Source organism: Dermacentor albipictus, chromosome 9 (genome assembly GCF_038994185.2).
Source record: "Dermacentor albipictus isolate Rhodes 1998 colony chromosome 9, USDA_Dalb.pri_finalv2, whole genome shotgun sequence".
NCBI lineage: Eukaryota > Metazoa > Arthropoda > Arachnida > Ixodida > Ixodidae > Dermacentor > Dermacentor albipictus.
In genome coordinates, this window is record NC_091829.1 from 14639210 (window position 1) to 14656485 (window position 17276).

General features: G+C 44.8%; 1 protein-coding gene across 3 annotated transcripts in view; it reads left to right on the plus strand.

Moving 5' to 3' along the window:
* Positions 1–17276, plus strand: part of Klp31E (kinesin-like protein 31E) — a 101924-nt gene that overhangs the window by 62951 nt on the left and 21697 nt on the right. For all 3 annotated transcript variants that reach the window (XM_065433944.1, XM_065433947.1, XM_065433945.1), the window contains exons 19-24: positions 140–211; positions 5284–5496; positions 8661–8820; positions 11965–12004; positions 13890–13944; positions 16587–16849. In XM_065433944.1, the coding sequence (XP_065290016.1) occupies positions 140–211; positions 5284–5496; positions 8661–8820; positions 11965–12004; positions 13890–13944; positions 16587–16849 (803 nt within the window). The remainder of the gene's footprint in view (positions 1–139; positions 212–5283; positions 5497–8660; positions 8821–11964; positions 12005–13889; positions 13945–16586; positions 16850–17276) is intronic.

Sequence of the window (17276 nt, forward strand, 5' to 3'; positions counted from 1 at the left end):
TTTTGATACTTTCAACACTGCAAACACAGCTGGAGCAATGTTTTGGCAGTGCTTTAAGTTTTGTAAGGCTTCTTGCGACTTGTATTTGTGCTGACTGAGCTGTTCTAGATTGAGTCCATTTGTCTGCCTTTTTTTTTAGGAACGAGAGAAACTAACTCGCTACCTGGAAAAAATGGTGCGGAAGCGAGACAGAGCACGTGAAGTTGGAAGAGTAAGCTACACCTTTTATATTTCGTTTATATTTTTTGTGCAATATTTTAACGTGTTTGTGTTGCTGGAGCAACCCTTCACCTTATCTACTTCAGTACTGATAACGGTTATCAGCTAGTCCTGAAAACAAACTATGTATTAACAGCAAAAATCACAATAGAAAGCTGAACCTTCATTCTTCACTTAAATCACAACTGCAATGATCTCGTAATGTGGCGTTACAGGCTCCTTCGTATTTTTAACAAATTTTACGTTCTGCCAATTCCACTGTCTCATTCCTACAAATGGTTTATTGCTGCTCCTTCTGTTGGAAAAATTTGTGCAGGTTGTCATACAGAATTAATATCTGAACATGATTTCATTGTTAGAATAACCGACTTTAAGCTAGCGTTTACCAATTGTTTCTCTAGTAGCTTAAATATTGATGATGTGATGTGATAACTTTATTTGGAATCCGGCGATTGGGAGGCCCGGGCCTGGGGCCGCCTAGATGGCCACTGGGAGCTGCTGCTCCCGTGCGGCTTCCTTGGCTCGCTGGACGGCCCAAAGTTGGTCTTGGAGTTCTGAGCTGAGCAGCACGGCCGACCACCGCGCCCGTAGATTGTCTGGGGAGGCTGCCATTTTATTTTGGTATATTTCACATCCCCACAACATGTGTTGAAGGGTGGCTCTAACAGACTTGCATAGCTTGCACATATCGCTCTCGTATATATCGGGGTAGAAAGTTTTTAGCTGCACGGGACTCGTATAAGTTTCTGTTTGTAGTCGCCTCCAAGTAACGGACTCAGCTCTGTTCAGTTTAGTGTGAGGCGGTGGTAATACTCGCCTCCGATTTTGATAGAATTTGGTAATATCACTAAATCTTGTTAATATATCTTTTTCTCTCCAAATTTCCTCCTCCGCGTTCTCCTGACCGATGGAAGTCACTCTTTGCTCAGCTCGGCGAGTAAGACCTCGAGCTTCGCGGTGTGCTACCTCGTTGAGGTTGACTGCGGGAATGTCTGGAGTCGTATGCGCTGGGAACCAGAGCAATTGCCTGCCGTTCTTCTCTGCATCGGAGAACTTCGCTTCATTGACTCTGATGATGTGCCATGCCTCAGGAGAGATCCTACCTTTTGCATAATTTCTAATGGCCGCTTGAGAATCGCTTATGATGTATTGAGCATTCGTGGAGACCAATGCTAGTGCAATGGCTACCTCCTCTGCGGTCTCGGAATGTTTGGTATTAACTGATACACTTGTAAGGGGTTTTTGGGTGTGATCTACGATTACTGCTACATAGCTATTTCTGTCTGGGTATTCAGCCGCATCTACGAAGATTGCTCTGTCGTCTGACCCAAAGCTTCGGATAATTTTCTCTGCTCTACTCTTGCGTCTGCCGTCGTTGTAACCTGGATGCATGTTCTTGGGTATATTTGGTACTAGGAGTTTGTCACGAATTTCTCTCGTTATCGTCCTCTTTTCCCCGTATAGATTGTGATAATTCATTCCTAGTTTGCTTAGTATATGCCGTCCCGTTTTGGTTTTGGTTAGTCTCTCTGCTTGAGATGTTTGTTGTGCTTCTATGAGTTCGTCCAGTGTGTTGTGGAGTCCTAACTTTAGCAAGAGATCCGTGCTCGTACTGATGGGAATCCCTAGAGCTAGTTTGTATGCTTTTTTTATCATGTTGTTAATTTTACGCTTTTCAGCTGCAAACCAATTGTGGAAGGCTGCTATGTATGTGATCTGACTGATTACGAATGATTGTATAAGCCGTATGATACTTTCTTCCTTCATACCTTGGTGCTTGTTAGTAATTCGTTTGATTAATCTCATGGTGTTTGTTACCTTTGTGTCTAATTTCTTTACGGTTTCCCTATTTGTGCCTTTGTTCTCGATTACCAGACCCAGCACTTTGAGCTGGTTGACTATTGGGATATTCCGCCCGTTCTTGGTGTGTAGCTTGATTTCCTCATGAGCCTTGTTTCTGTCGTATCCTTTGGGAGGCCTGCCTCTACGTGTGGGGCGGTACAATAGAAGTTCAGATTTCTCTGCAGAGCATGTGAGGCCTGTTCCTATGAGGTGTTCCTCTACTGCGTTAATTGCAGTTTGGAGTCGTTGTTCTATTGATCCGTCGCTGCCATCACAGGTCCAGATAGTAATATCGTCCGCGTAGATTGTGTGATTCAGGGACTCTATGTGATTTAATTTTTCGGGGAGTCCCATCAAGACGAGATTAAACAGCATCGGCGAAATGACAGCGCCTTGCGGCGTGCCGGCCCCGCCTATGTCGATCTCGGGCGACTTGAGCCCTCCGACGGAGATGACTGCTTTCCTGTCTGATAGGAAGCTCTTGATGTAGTTATACGTCTGTTGCCCTAGTCCTATTCGCTCGATGTTTTCCAATATGGTTGCGTGGTTGGCATTATCGAAAGCTTTTTTAAGATCAAGGCCCAAGATGGCCCTTGTCGAGCGCGTGTTATAATCGATTATCTGATGCTTAAGTTGGAGCATGGCATCTTGTGTCGAAAGATTTTTGCGAAATCCTATCATTGTATCTTGGTATATGTTATTATCCTCTAAGAAGTTGTCTACTCTGTTTAAAATGACATGTTCCATTAATTTTCCGACGCAGGATGTTAGGGAGATTGGTCTGAGGTTGTCTATCTCAAGCTTCTTACCAGGTTTTGGAATAAGCGTTATCGTCGCTTTCTTCCATTGAGCTGGCACTTCTCCCTTTACCCAACACTCGTTTATGTATTCTGTTAGTTTGGCTATCGATTCATCATCCAGGTTCCTGAGAGTCTTGTTGGTTATACCGTCTGGGCCTGGGGCGGATTTGGTGTTTAACTTTTGTAGGGCCGCGCGGATTTCTGCCTCCGTGAGTTCCTCGTCTAATTTTGCGTTTGTATTCCCACTGTAGATAGGATAGATGCAAGGGGGTGCCTGTTTTAAGTATTTCTGCTGTAATTCATTGAGAAATTCCTCTTCTGTACCCTCATATGCGTGTATTAACTTATTAATGGCTTGCATGTGATTTTTCTTGTTATTGTCATGGTCAAGCAGGAACCTGAGCATGTGCCACGTTTTGCCGGTGCTTAATTGTCCATCCATGGAATTACATATCTCGTCCCATTGTTGTTTGGTCAATTGCTTAGCATGTTCTTCTATTTTTTTGTTGAGGAGTGCTATGCGCTTTCTTAACTTTCTGTTATGCTTCTGACCGTTAAGTCTATTCTGAAGCGACTGCTTAGCTTCCCACATGTGGAGAAGTCTGCTGTCGCATTTATCCAAGTTAGATTCAGGTGGTGCTATTTTTGTGGCAGCTTTGACGTCATCACTGAGCTCCTTAGTCCATTGTTCTATGTCTGCGATTGATCTTTGCTGTGTCTTCTCTCGCGTTCTACGAAATAGTTCCCAGTCTACTAATTTAATCTGTCGTTCCTTGGGTCTATTCGGCCCTTCTCTGACGTGTAACTCTAATATGCGGTGGTCACTACCCAAATCTTCCAATGTGTTGTGCCACGTCGCCTTTTCAATATTCTTGGTAAAGGTTAAGTCTGGGGTTGTGTCCCTGTTTAGCGCCGTGCCTACTCTGGTTGGAGTGGCGGGGTCTGTGACGAGCGTGAGGCCTAATTCTTGCGAGTCGTTCCATAAGTCCCTTCCTTTTGCTCTGGTATATAAGTATCCCCACGTGGTGTGTGGGGCATTGAAGTCTCCTCCTATAACTACCGGATTTTCTCCAGCAAGTCTGAGCGTTTTCTGGAATAGGTTCTTGAATTTGTGCTTATGTAGCATGGGGTTACTATAAATATTGAGAATAAATAAGCTATGTCCTGTCTTTTTTTGTGGGATGAGTTCCAATAGAATATTGTCAATGTGCGTTATAGCTTAAATATTGGGAATTAAAATTATGAGGTCCCTACACAATGTTTCGTGTGGCATTTTTGTGTACGAAAGAGCTGCAGAGCTTTAGAATTCTCTACTGAAGCACATGGGGTGCTTCATTATAGGAAGTAGAGGGATATGCAAAACTGCACAAGGTAAGAGCTGTTTATATGAACTGTAAAAATGAAATTGATATAGTGTAACTCCAGAAAGCCCGAACATCATACCACATCAAAACTTGTTCGTTTTTATTTTGCCATTGAGAATACATTTGTATGCCACCCCCCCCCCCCCCCCAAAAAAAAGAAACGTAGTGAAGATCAGTTCAAATAAAAATTAGCATAATTAGTAAATGGCTTACTGAACTATCAATAACTGAAGTCAGTGTATTTGAGAAAACAGCTACGGACTTTGCATATAGGTCATTGTGCTTAAATCTAAATTTGAGGTATCAAGCTCAGCATATCAAGAATGTTGCGTTTGACTTTGTGGGTTTAAGAAAAGAAAAAAAAAAGTGGAAGCCGTGTAGACTTTCCACCATTTGAGGCCATTTGTTCAGCCCATGTTAGCTATCGCACAACTTATTGCAATCCTGAGGAGCAACCTAAATAGCTTGAGAACCCATGCTGTTTCTCGAATTCCAGGTGTTTGTGCCTCTGCGCAAACACCTGCTGCAGAACCCCAGTGGAAGTGGTGTTGCACTGCCGAGCTGGACATCGCAGGTTCAATCCCAGGTTCAGCAGCAGTGTTTTAGTGGGAGAGAAATGCAAAAATGCTTGTGTGCTTCAACTGAGATGCACATTAAGCTCCAAGTGGTCAAAATTTAATCCAGAGTCTCCCACTACAACATGCCTCATGGTCAGATCATAGTTTTAGCACACAAAATTCCAATTTAAATTTTAATGTCGACGTAAACCTGAGACTTCAGAGCTGTATTGAGCTCTGTGCATGTGAAATCAAGGCCCACTATTTCTCAGGGTTCCCAAAGTGCTTGGGTTTCCAATTTTAAATATAGCATTATTTGTCTTTGCTTCATTTTTCAGCATCACAAAAGCATGTTTGCAGTAATGGCGGCCTTATTTGCTGCTTCAGCGAGCTTCACCACCTTAGCTTGACTATCTTTTCCTTGATTGCTCTTGTGCCCAGTGATTTTATTTGAAGAGAGAACATTGGCTGTAAATCCTAATTTCCTTTCATTGTATGCAGGACATCCAGGACTTAGATGACCAGATTGAGAACACGAAGGCAAATCTGGATTACCTGAACGAGAACATCCGGGAGTGCCAGGCTAGCATCCTCCAAGTCGAGGAAACCAAAGATGACACCGAATGCCTGGAACTGGACACTGTTCTCAGTGGCGTGGTGGACGCACAATCTCGCTACATGGTTGAGAAGCTGCTGCACATGGCAATAAACCAGGTAAACAGCAATTTCCTCTGCACACAGCAAAGGCTGTTTTCCAAACATGGGGCTAATGTTTAAGTTCTAGCAGATAGGTATGGAGGTTGAGAAGTTATAAAAAGCAACTACGTAATCAAATGTATGGAACATGTGCTGTTGTGATGCCATGCACAGGTCGGTCCACTGTTAGAGGGAACACGCGAGCTCGTGGCTCATGCTCCGCACAGCACCACGTATGGGAAGCGGTGAAAATCAAGTGCATGCTCGAAACAGCTCGGGAGCAGTGCACGCCACACATGGTCTGATGTCCCCCATCACTTCGCCTTCACTCAGTGTGAGGTGTGGCGTGTGGCTGGGTGATCAGGCATCTTGAGCTGCAATTGGGATGAATGCAATCTCGGGAGCAAAGTTGTGCTTCACTTTCCAGCCGTCTGGATGCTAAGAACATAAAAATGATTGATCTTTCAGAACATTGTAGGTGACATGAAGCACTGTCTTTCTGGAGGATGCTTTGGGTTTGGACGTTATTGCACAACAGATTGAGACACATTCACTTTGTGGGGGGGAGCATGGCGATTGAATCAACGAAATGAGCACGAGTGACACCGAAGTTCGTTTTCAACACCATTGTGCACGGCATGTTTCAGTGATGTTTGTCTACAACGGGCATAGTCTGTCGAGTTGCTGGAAGATTAAAAGCACCGTGTGAAGCTACCGTTGGCAAATCAAGAAATGTGAACATGTATGTAGTCATTCGAAGGTATCGCTCTTTTCTTCCAAAATGATAGTGGAGTAACACTAACAACCAAATACCACCCAAAAATACCATTCCCCGAAACATAGTTCTACCGCTGCTTATTCACATTCTACACCGCTGCAGTAGAAGTGAGTGTCATGATGTGCTTTCTGCATCTCATGGGTGGCACTGCACGAAATAAAATGTTTCTTCTTTGTGGGGATGCGCGACTCTCGCGCGTCCCCTGATGTCTTTCCCGCATAGCGCGTCTCCTGTAATCCGGCTTCGCCGCTTGGCCTGCGTGATGCCCGCGGCGGTCGATGTGGTTGGGGCGCAGTGCGAGAGATGGTGCGAGTGTTGCGCTGCTAACGCCGCCTCACGGCAGGGTTACTTGGGGGCGCAGGGGAGAAAAGGCTGGCTTTTTCCTGGCGGATCGGCTAACAGGGAGGACGTCCCACGCGCGCGCGCCGACCCATGCTTCTGCGAGACTGTCTCGCGTGGCCGCTTTCGAACGCGCTACCGTTGGTGTGACGGTACACGCGAACGACCAGGTGTTGGGATCCAGCATGCGGCGAACATATTCGCTCGCTATCCGGTCGCGGTGAGTCGGACTTCTAGATTTGTCGCGCGCCCATCGGCATGTTTTGTGGATAGCAACTCGGCTAGCTGGCATTGATCTATGAAAGGTGCAATAAATGCCCTTGTGATTGTTTGCACTACTGTGTTGTCATTCCTTTGTCCCAAGAGCACGGAGGAGACCCCACACCTTAGAACGGGGGACTTTTGACGTGCAATTGCATGGCAGGGTGGCCACATGCGAGCAAAGCGAAGAGGCGATCTGGTAGCAGAGGACTCACTGCACCATTTCTTGCTGCACGGAGCATGAGCCACACACTCGTGTGTTCCCTCTAACAGTGGACTGACCTGTACATTACCCATCACATTGCAGTACAGGACAGTCTTGCAATATTTGTTTGACTGCTTTTAATGTTGTCTAGACTTCTGTCAACCAAAGGCCCAGGCAGGATTCCGTAAAGGCTACTCAACAATAGACCATATTCACACTATCAATCAGGTGATAGAAAAATGTGCGGAATATAACCAACCCCTATATATAGCTCTCATTGGTTACGAAAAAGCATTTGATTCAGTTGAAACTTTAGCAGTCATGGAGGCATTACGGAATCGGGGTGTAGACGAGCCGTATGTAAAAATACTGAAAGATATCTATAGCGGCTCCAACGCCACCGTAGTCCTCCATAAAGAAAGCAACAAAATCCCAATAAAGAAAGGTGTCAGGCAGGGAGATACGATCGCTACAATGCTATTCACAACGTATTTACAGGAGGTATTCAGAGACCTGGATTGGGAAGAATTGGGGATAAGAGTTAATGGAGAATGCCTTAGTAACTTGCGATTCGCTGATGATATTGCCTTGCTTAGTAACTCAGGGGACCAATTGCAATGCATTCTCACTGACCTGGAGAGGCAAAGCAGAAGAGTAGGCCTAAAAATTAATCTGCAGAAAACTAAAGTAATGTTTAACAGTCTCGGAAGAGAACAGCAGTTTACGATAGGTAGCGAGGCACTAAAAGTGCTAAGGGAATACATCTACTTAGGGCAGGTAGTGACCACGGATCCGGATCATGAGACTGAAATAACCAGAAGAATAAGAATAGGCTGGGGGGCGTTTGGCAGGCATTCTGAGATCATGAACAGAAGGTTGCCATTATCCCTCAAGAGAAAAGTGTATAACAGCTGTGTCTTACCAGTACTCATGTACGGGGCAGAAACCTGGAGGCTTACGAAAAGAGTTCTACTTAAGTTGAGGACGACGCAGTGAGCTATGGAAAGAAGAATGATGGATGTAACTTTAAGGGATAAGAAAAGAGAAGATTGGGTGAGGGAACAAACGTGAGTTAATGACATCTTAGTTGAAATCAAGAAAAAGAAATGGGCATGGGCAGGACATGTAATGAGGAGGGAAGATAACCGATGGTCATTAAGGGTTACGGACTGGATTCCAAGGGAAGGGAAGCATAGCAGGGGGTGGCAGAAAGTTAGGTGGACGGATGAGATTCAGAAGTTTGCAGGGACAACATGGCCACACTTAGTACATGACTGGGGTAGTTGGAAAAGTATGGGAGAGGCCTTTGCCCTGCAGTGGGCATAACCAGGCTGATGATGATAAATGTTGTCTAGAGCTGCTGTGATAACTGCACTATATTATGTTACTCCTTTAAGCATAAGTAAACCATGGCATTAAATCTGTCACCTGATGACTATACTGAGTCATGTTGTCATAACCAAGCTGTCATCACTGGCACACGACAGTAGTTTGCACATTGTTGTAGGCAGGATGTGCTCTGTGCATCTACTTGTCCTATGATGTAAATTTGCTTAAAAGTTTACTTATGTGATTTGAGTCTTCTCTTATGCTTCCCAGAGTCTTCAGGCAGCGCAGAGCAAGAGCAAGGTCCAGGAGTTGGAGGCCAGGCTGGAACAGGTGGAGGCTATCGATGCCATTCACCAAGACCTGCTGCAGCACACCATCAACCGGATACAGCTAGAGACCGTGGCGCCACCAAGCTGGTCAGAGGAACCGGGTGAGTGGGTGCTATCAGATACTACCAGCCTGGATTTGTGACGAATGTTTCGGGCTCAAAAAGGCTGAAGCTCTGTCTGGCTTAGGAGAATTGTGCACCAATCCCCTGGAGATGCAAATTTGTAGACGATAATTAAATGAACAAAGGTGTACCTGTTATCCTAATCAGTTGTTCATTGTCTTTTGTGTCCAATCCTTGCAACAACTGAGGTGTGGTCGGAAGTCTCATTAGAAAGCTGTGTGTACCCAAGTGGGACGAGCAAGCAAATTCATCTGAATATAGTGTTCTTTACGTATGCTCTTCATATAAAGTGACAGGTGCCATGATTATCAATCACAGTACCATATGCTTTGCATTATCAGTGTAACATCAGATGTGAACAGGGCCTTGTTTCTTGCATCCTTGTTTTTCTATGTTAGCCTGCAGTTGTAGTAGCAACCTGATTCAGGCTCCAAAACAAATTCTGTACTAGCCATACTCAGAGACTGACTGCTCAGTGCTGGCGTGTTGCACTCTGATGCAATTATGTGTAAAACATGCACTGATCCTTCTTCTTCTGTTCTTGTTTCAATTTATGCCCATGGCGCATGCACTATATTGCTTATGCACTCCTCTGTACATTAGCACGAAGGCATGCATATCCTTGAGAGAGAGTTACTCAGTTGTAGCGTACACTGCATCATGTTGCCAGATAGTGTAGAGCTGCCAGGCTGGCTTGTTTACATAAGCAGGGCTTGTTCCACTTTTTGGGTAGTGACTTCAGAAAAATATTTACTGCGACACACAAATGTTGCTACAGGAATGCAAAATGTTCAGCACTTGTATCCTTCTCTGCCATCACAGCACCAGTTAAGCAATTGTCTAGCATGGTCCAATATATGGCAGGTATACAGTATGTGTCAAGTATGCAATTTTATGCCATAGAACTTTGCATGTAGCAGGTTACATGGCTATGACTCTCAATGTATACATGCATCAAACCTCTATTTATTGAGCACAAATATGCATGATCACGTATGATGAAGCAAATGTCACTTTTTGTGCAAATGTGTAAAGAATGTATCGGCTTATAAGAAATATTTTGTCATTTTCGACTTCGTTATTACTTTCGATTAAAGCAATGAAGCTGAAATGCTTGGTAGCCAAATTGAACAGCTTTTACGATTTGCAACTATTGTCCTTACATGTTCGGCTATTCGAAATATTGAAATCTACATAACCGCGCTGTTGGCAATGATATGCCAAAGTTGCAGCCCCTATTCACCTTGGCCTTGACGACTAAAGCTTGTCAGCGTATGTTGTATCATGTACATCCCTTAGGTTGTATCAGCATACCCATCTTGCTCCATAAGCAGCAGTGGGCTATGTTGCCCCCCACCACCATGCATGTGTAAAAATGGAACCTTTCCACTCACATATATGCATAGTGTCATGTTGTAGTGACATTGCAGAATCGGTGTCAAAACTGAGTTTTGAATCTAATTCTTTATTGGGAAACAGTAATCCTTATTGCGAATGATAGAATATAATTCCATAGAATGCAACATTCTGCAAACTTATACTGTTGCGGTTGCGGAACCAAATCCCGACTGCAGCAGCTGTATTTCCAAAATACGTCTCTGTGCTGTGCATTGGGTGCCGCATTGAAGATCCCCAGGTGGTCAAATTTAATCCAGAGTTCCCCACTGCAATGAGCCTTATACAGTCGAATCTCGATAATTCTAACTCAAAGAGATCCGAAAATTTGTTTCCATTAAACGAAGTTAGAATTGAAAGGAGGACTTGTTTTTGAAGTTTGAAGTTTTTGAATATTGTGGCACACAAGCAAACAGAGAGCAAGGACCTTGAAACTGCCCATGCCAGCCAACGCTCGCTTCCTGATAACGGCATAAAGCGAAACTTCAGGGAGAGGGCTGAGCTGGCACCAGGCCTGCCCGGAGGCAGGCGCGCATGCAGCCCATCAAAGGTGAGGGAGTTCAGGGTTCAGGGTCCGTCTTGTACAGAATCGGATGTGGCGCACTGTCTCCGACAGCCTTTCCATAGGGACATCTCGGTTTAGACTCATCATTGTAAATAAATGTCGCAGTTTTGCACGAAAGGCGAAGCATTGACGAAGCAAGAATAGTAGTTTTGTCGGCAGTATAAACTTGTAAACATAGGCATACTAACTAAATAAACAAGCATGGTATCACGCATGTGCAAGCAAACATGAACACATCTTACTTGATCACCGCACAAACTTGCTGTCAAAACGCGGCACAAGCAGCGAGTGAAGTGACATGCGTGCTGTCTATCACATCAACAAAAAGTGAGCGCCAAAGACACGCAGCATGCATGAAGCTACGAGCCACCGACTTACTTATACTCTGCCCCCCAACATAGATCGCTTTGAAGGTACGACCGCGCACAACCGCCACATGCACAGTTGCAGCCGGAGTAGAATGCCACCCCCACTCCCTCCCCTGCCCCTGGTGCTTCGCAACATTGAGTTTCTCGCGTGCCACGGAAAGCGGCCACTTTGTCTTCACTTCAGTCCCTTTTGCGCGGGTGAGATTGAGCCACGATTGTTGGCTCTCCTTGTACGCTTTCACTTGCTGCGTGCCCTACGCTTATGCTGTGTGTGCGACGGTGTTATCACCCTTGGGCTTTATACAGAACCTCTCGCATGCTGCGTTGAGGGTCTCTCTAAGCTTCTCCTCTATGGTGGGGTCAGAGCAGTGCTGGTCGGAGGTGCCACCATGGGATTTGGCGTGCTGCTGACAGCACTGTCGGAACGCAGTATGTTCGAATTAACTGTTGCAAATGCTTGTGCATCCAAATTACCCTGCATTTTCACCTCTTGGAATACACATAACTTTGACGGTACTACAGAATCAGTTCAAATTGAGAGCGTATGAATTAGCAAGATTCGACGGTAAGTTTTGTGGTTTTGGCACACAGTAGCACAGAAATTAATTGCACATAGGCATGTCTTGTGCCGTAACTGCATAACCTTGTAACATTGGTTGGACGGCAAAATACGGTACGCGGAAAAAGATAAATGATGTACACGTAAATATTAAAGCACATGGTGTTAAGACAAGTGAAGTGACAAATTACTGGTGCTTCCCAAGATCATTATTACATATTTGTTGCATTTTTCAGAGAGTGCTCCCAGCACGAGGTCATCATCACCAACCGACATGTAAGTGCTCGTTCCCACCTTTCTGCAAGCCATAGACAAGTTCTTTGTAAGTGAAAAGGAGACCTGTTCACTAACCATCAGAAGATAATTTCTTGGAAGTTTGTGTACCATATAATTACTTCAGGTCGGCTATCAAGTAACAAATGGACTAGAACTTCAGTGTCATTAATATGCATATAACAAATTACAAGCTCTAACAATCTTAATTGCCTGTACCAGCATGTAATGAACGCATCTTCATGTCAGATGTGACTTCGTTTGACTGTACTTCTCCTGCTAAAATCTTAGATTGTCTTGGAGACAGAGCTTAACCAGAGCCATTTCACACTCATATTAAACTCCTTAAATTTTACTCTTTAAGGTTTCTTAACTAGGCAAATCTGGACATCTATGTTAAATGAATATTTCACTGCACTTGGGGGGCAACATAGCTTTGTAGCCTTTTACCTATTTTTGTCTTCTGTTTGTTTGCTTTAAGGGGCCCTGAATCACCTCTTGTGCTTCATGAAAGAAGACCGTGGGTCGCATATGCTGCAGTGCCAAATTTCAGTTGTGCGCGATGCATGGAGCTCACAAGCAGAGCACAGTCACCATTTTCTCACTAATTTTGACTAGCTTTTAACACTTAACTAGCCTTGAGCCCTGCGAAACTTAAGGTCAGACCACACGCATGCTTACCAGTGTGTGCTCACTCCTGGCCACTCCTGGTTAGATGCCTTGGCAGACTTTTCTTCATATCTGGCTACTATCCGTACATCAAGCTGCCGCAGGACAAAGCCAGTCCACGCCACATAGCACGGCCAGACAGGAGCAGATGACCACGAGCTTGCACTCAAGCCCTGTCATGCACAAAGCAAACGCTGTGCACATGTGCACATGAAATGAGTGCACTGGCTGTGTAAACTGCAGCCTGCTGAGAACAACCACATTTGGCGCATCATAGATGACAGAATCGGAGGTAGTGGCATCTGTGTGAACATCCAAAATCAAATTTGAACTGCGTGCCAGTATGTGGAGCATTGTGGGGACGCCCTGCTCTGCTCATCTCCTCCTGAGATGAGATCAATAATTCTACTTCTGCTGAACCCATTGAAGTACTTTTTGCAGCGAAGTATTCCTGAAATGTTTTAACTTGAAATTCATTTCTTGACTTCGATAAAAAGCCATTCAGGACCCCTTTAAGACATGTCCACAGTTTTTACACTTTTGAAACCTTGGGTTCTGTATCCACTCCTGCGGGAGCACTATCTGGGCTGCAGAATTTCTAATAAATAAAATAAAATAAATAAAACAAATGGGCAAAAACATATAAATGGGTTAACTCTTGCTGTTATGTCTTTGCCCACAAACACCTGCGCACATGTCACTCAGTGGGCAGTCTATTTCATCTACAGCAGTGATGATTCCAGGACCATTGCATCATTTAGACGTCCGCACTGCTAAGGGAAGCACATTGCATGTTTGCTGCCGTGGTTTATCCACAAAAAACAATCTTTGTAGTATGTGCACTGCTTTGCCGTTAGAACAGAGCTGCTCCAGAAACATCAAATCGTTTTGTCACCTTTCGGCAGCTAAAGAAAAGTAGTCACACCATTGCAAAGTGGTTTTACTGAATGATGTGAACCATGCAGTGCAATTATATTTCAAAGTGTGAATGAAAAAAAAAAATTCAGCAGTGAGCATTTTTTTTTATGTCGTTAAAAATAAGAACATGCGTCATAGTAGATTGTAACATCTGAAACATCATTGTCTTCAGCTGACAGTTGCATTTTATTTCTTGCATTGGAATACTGTCATTCTTGTAGTGTGTAAGAACTTTCATTACGAATGTAAGCTTTGGCCAAGGAGAAAAACATGGAGACTTTTTTTGCTGTTCTTGCAACAGGTCAACATCCGACGCTCTATCCCAGTGCACGACAGCAACATTTGCGAGGAGTAAGGCAAGTATTGTAAACCATTCTGCATGTTTATGCCGTTCATCAGATTGTTATCTATTGACTGCTGAGGCTTCTCACTGTTTCCTGCAGCCTCTGAACAAAATCTGATAGCATTGAGCATTGAGGATTTCTATGACAAATAAAATTTCACATGCTTGTTTTATTTGTTAGTGGCATATTAACAGGTATCAAATATATCAGAACTGTTGTGGGAAAAGTAATGAACATTGATTAAACATGGTTACAAAAGCTAGTGGTGTTTACGGTCATTCATGCAGCACATTTGGCACCCAACTGCATCAGGCAGAGCTTGTTGCTCAATGTGGCAGACAAGGTATTGTGGCTTTGTCATTGGCTTAGTATCAGTTGTAGCCTGTTTGGTTGACTTGCCGGCGATCATTCTTGAAACAAAGCTGCTATCAAGAATTTTCTGTGTTGCAGTCTTTTATCCTACAACTAGTTATGCAGCTATACCAGTTACACTAGATCTGCTAGTCAGATTGCATCATCAGGTTTAATATTCCTCTATACAAGACCAGATGAAGTTACACCTTGATATAACAAACATTAATATAACAAAATTATTGATATACCGTCCCCGACCGTTTATTCGGACCTCACGGGGACTGCGGAAATGTCCAAATAAACAGGTGTCCAAAAAAGCAGATTAAGAGAGAAAAAATGAAATCCTTTATATCCACGCACTTATTCGGGCTCAGCAGTAGGCTTGAAGAAATCGTGAGTGTGCTGTTGCACGCTGTTCCGTTTACGCGCAATCAGATAAGCCTGAATCTCGGAGAAGGTTGTACGGTCATCATAGGCGGCTGAAAGCACAGTCACTGCTTGTGCACGCTCCGCATGCGATGGCAGCGTAGCACATGGTGTGTCATCTTCCGACTCGGAGTCATCGTCCGGCGGTGCAGCAGAAACCTGACGAATGATCTCGCCGTCGTCGAGTTCTGCGCATGCCAGTACGGCAGTGTCAGCACCTGTGAAACTGTCAAATGAGACGGTGTCCAGAATCGCAATGCAACCACTGCGCAGGTCTCGGCAGAACATTTTTCGTGTCAGTAGGGAGCACATCGGAAGGAGACAAATCTTAGGCCTCCCGGCGCCCGCTTGCCGGCATTCCCCAGCGCAGTCTGCGCGGGCACTGTCGGCGCCATTAGACACTTGACGCGATGTTTTCGTACGCCACGTTGGGTCACCGAAACCTCGACACAGGACACAAAGCAAACACCACCGTGCTGACACCAGTCGCACAAACGAAAAATGTGGCCTGCTCGCAGCGTCGTGCGCGAAAGAAACAAATCAGCTGCTGGATTGTCTTGACATGGCTTACTAATCTGAAACCGGAACTGCTGTATGGCCACTCTATCGAACTAGGCAGAAACGATGATGATGAGCGGGGATTTCCAGTAGCGCCACTTCGTGGGGCAGCAAGAAGGCACCGTTTGAAACAAAAATGGCGTTCAGCTAGTCGAACTATGCACCGGTCTGAGTCGGTGCATGATGCCCTCGATCGAGTTGGCTCAAGGAGTGTTCGAAAAATCCGACGAGAGGTTGCAAGGTGTCCGAACTTTCGGCAGTTGTTATAAGATATGGTCTATGGGGAGAATGGCCGTGCCGCAAAGCTGACAGAATAATCGGGCATGTCCGAATGTTTGGAGTCCGGAAAATCGGTCGGCGACTGTAATGAATTATTTCACTTTTTATAACTTGTCCTTAGAACACCGTTTATCTAGAACCTCAATATAACAGAGTGTGTTTATATGCTACTTCAGTATAACGAAATTTCGTTGCCGCTTCAAAAGAATACTGAATAAATGGCAACTTCTATGGACACACATGGTCAAATCATTGAATTACAAGCGGCTGTTTGCAAACGCACCTCTCGATGTGTGCACTGAGCAGCGTCATGTTCAGTATAAAGTCCAAGTGTGACAAGATCCTATCGCACCCTGTACCAGTGAAAGTGCGCGAGTGAAAGCCGGGAAGGATGGTGGCTTGAGTGCCCTCTTCCCGTACAAGCAAGGGTAAAGGAGCGGAGGGGAGCAAGCTCGCGTTAATGCCATAAAGCAGCCTAATGGGTGTGGTAAGGCAGGTTGGTGCGAGTCTCCTCTTCTAGTGTTGCACACGACTGTCAGCGCGACTGTCAGCACGTCCCGTTTTAGAGGTAATCTACCGCAAGGGCAAGAAGTGGGCGTGCCAAAATGGCATGGCATCATGTGCTGTCTTCCAGTGTGTTAAGTACTGGAGGTTGCATAATCTAGAGCTTTGGAGATGCATTGAAGCGAGAGGAATGTGAAGCACGCGCTTCCCGCTGTCAGCTCTTTTCATGATAGCGTCATCCTAGAGGGGCAGATTCATGCCAAAGTGTCAATGGCTTCGCTTCGTACCGCAAATGTGAAGACATTGTCGACATGGCATGAAACCCTATTTAATTAATATTTTTTTAAATTCAAATTTGCTTTTTTCGATTGCCTGATAATTTGGAAAACGTTACGACCACACCCGTGTAAAAGAAATCCATGGGTGACTGTACTTGTTTGCATGAAAGGTTTAATTTCAATGCAACAAGATTTCGATATAAGGAAGCAAATTTCTGATCTAACCAGCTACATTTAACTGTACTCCCTTTGCAGGCACGTCGCAAGACGGCCACACCTCAAGAGCTCCTCTACTACCAATGCCCACCAGTCGACATGTCGCTTCAGTCTCTCTCAGCCACCACAGAGGGCACTGGTAGTGACATGACATCATCTCTCATGACTTCGTCTGCCATGACTTCATCAGTTTTTGGTGACGTTCCGGACTCGATGATCATGTCTCATCCTGATGGCGGCTGCCTCAACCTTGGAGTTGATGGAAATCTTCAGCGGGTGCTCAGTGCCCCAGGATCTCTAAAGTGAGTAGAAACCATATTATAAGCACTTATTTTGCTTTTTCATTCTTGTGCTTAACTCCTGCTTCTGTGTGGCTTTGGGACTGTGCTGTGATGCTCCAAGATTGTCATAGCTTAACTCCTGCTTTTGTGTGGCTTTGGGCCTGCACTGTGAGGCTCTAAGATTGCTATAGCTTCACTCCTTCATTGTGCCTTTGCCTCACACCTTGAGCTTATAATTTAACAATGCTTCGCACTCGCTCTTTCGTGTGCTTGGGCGCTGGCTAGGATGAGTTCGGTTAAATTGAAGTTCTCAACAAAGCTGCTACCACATAGTCTCTTACTTGAGGCTTTCAAACTATGCACAGTATAAGGAGTTAGGCCAGAGAACTTCTATAAGGCTTTGCACGAAGAATTCGGTATAGCTGAAGCAGCCATACTTCTCTGTTAA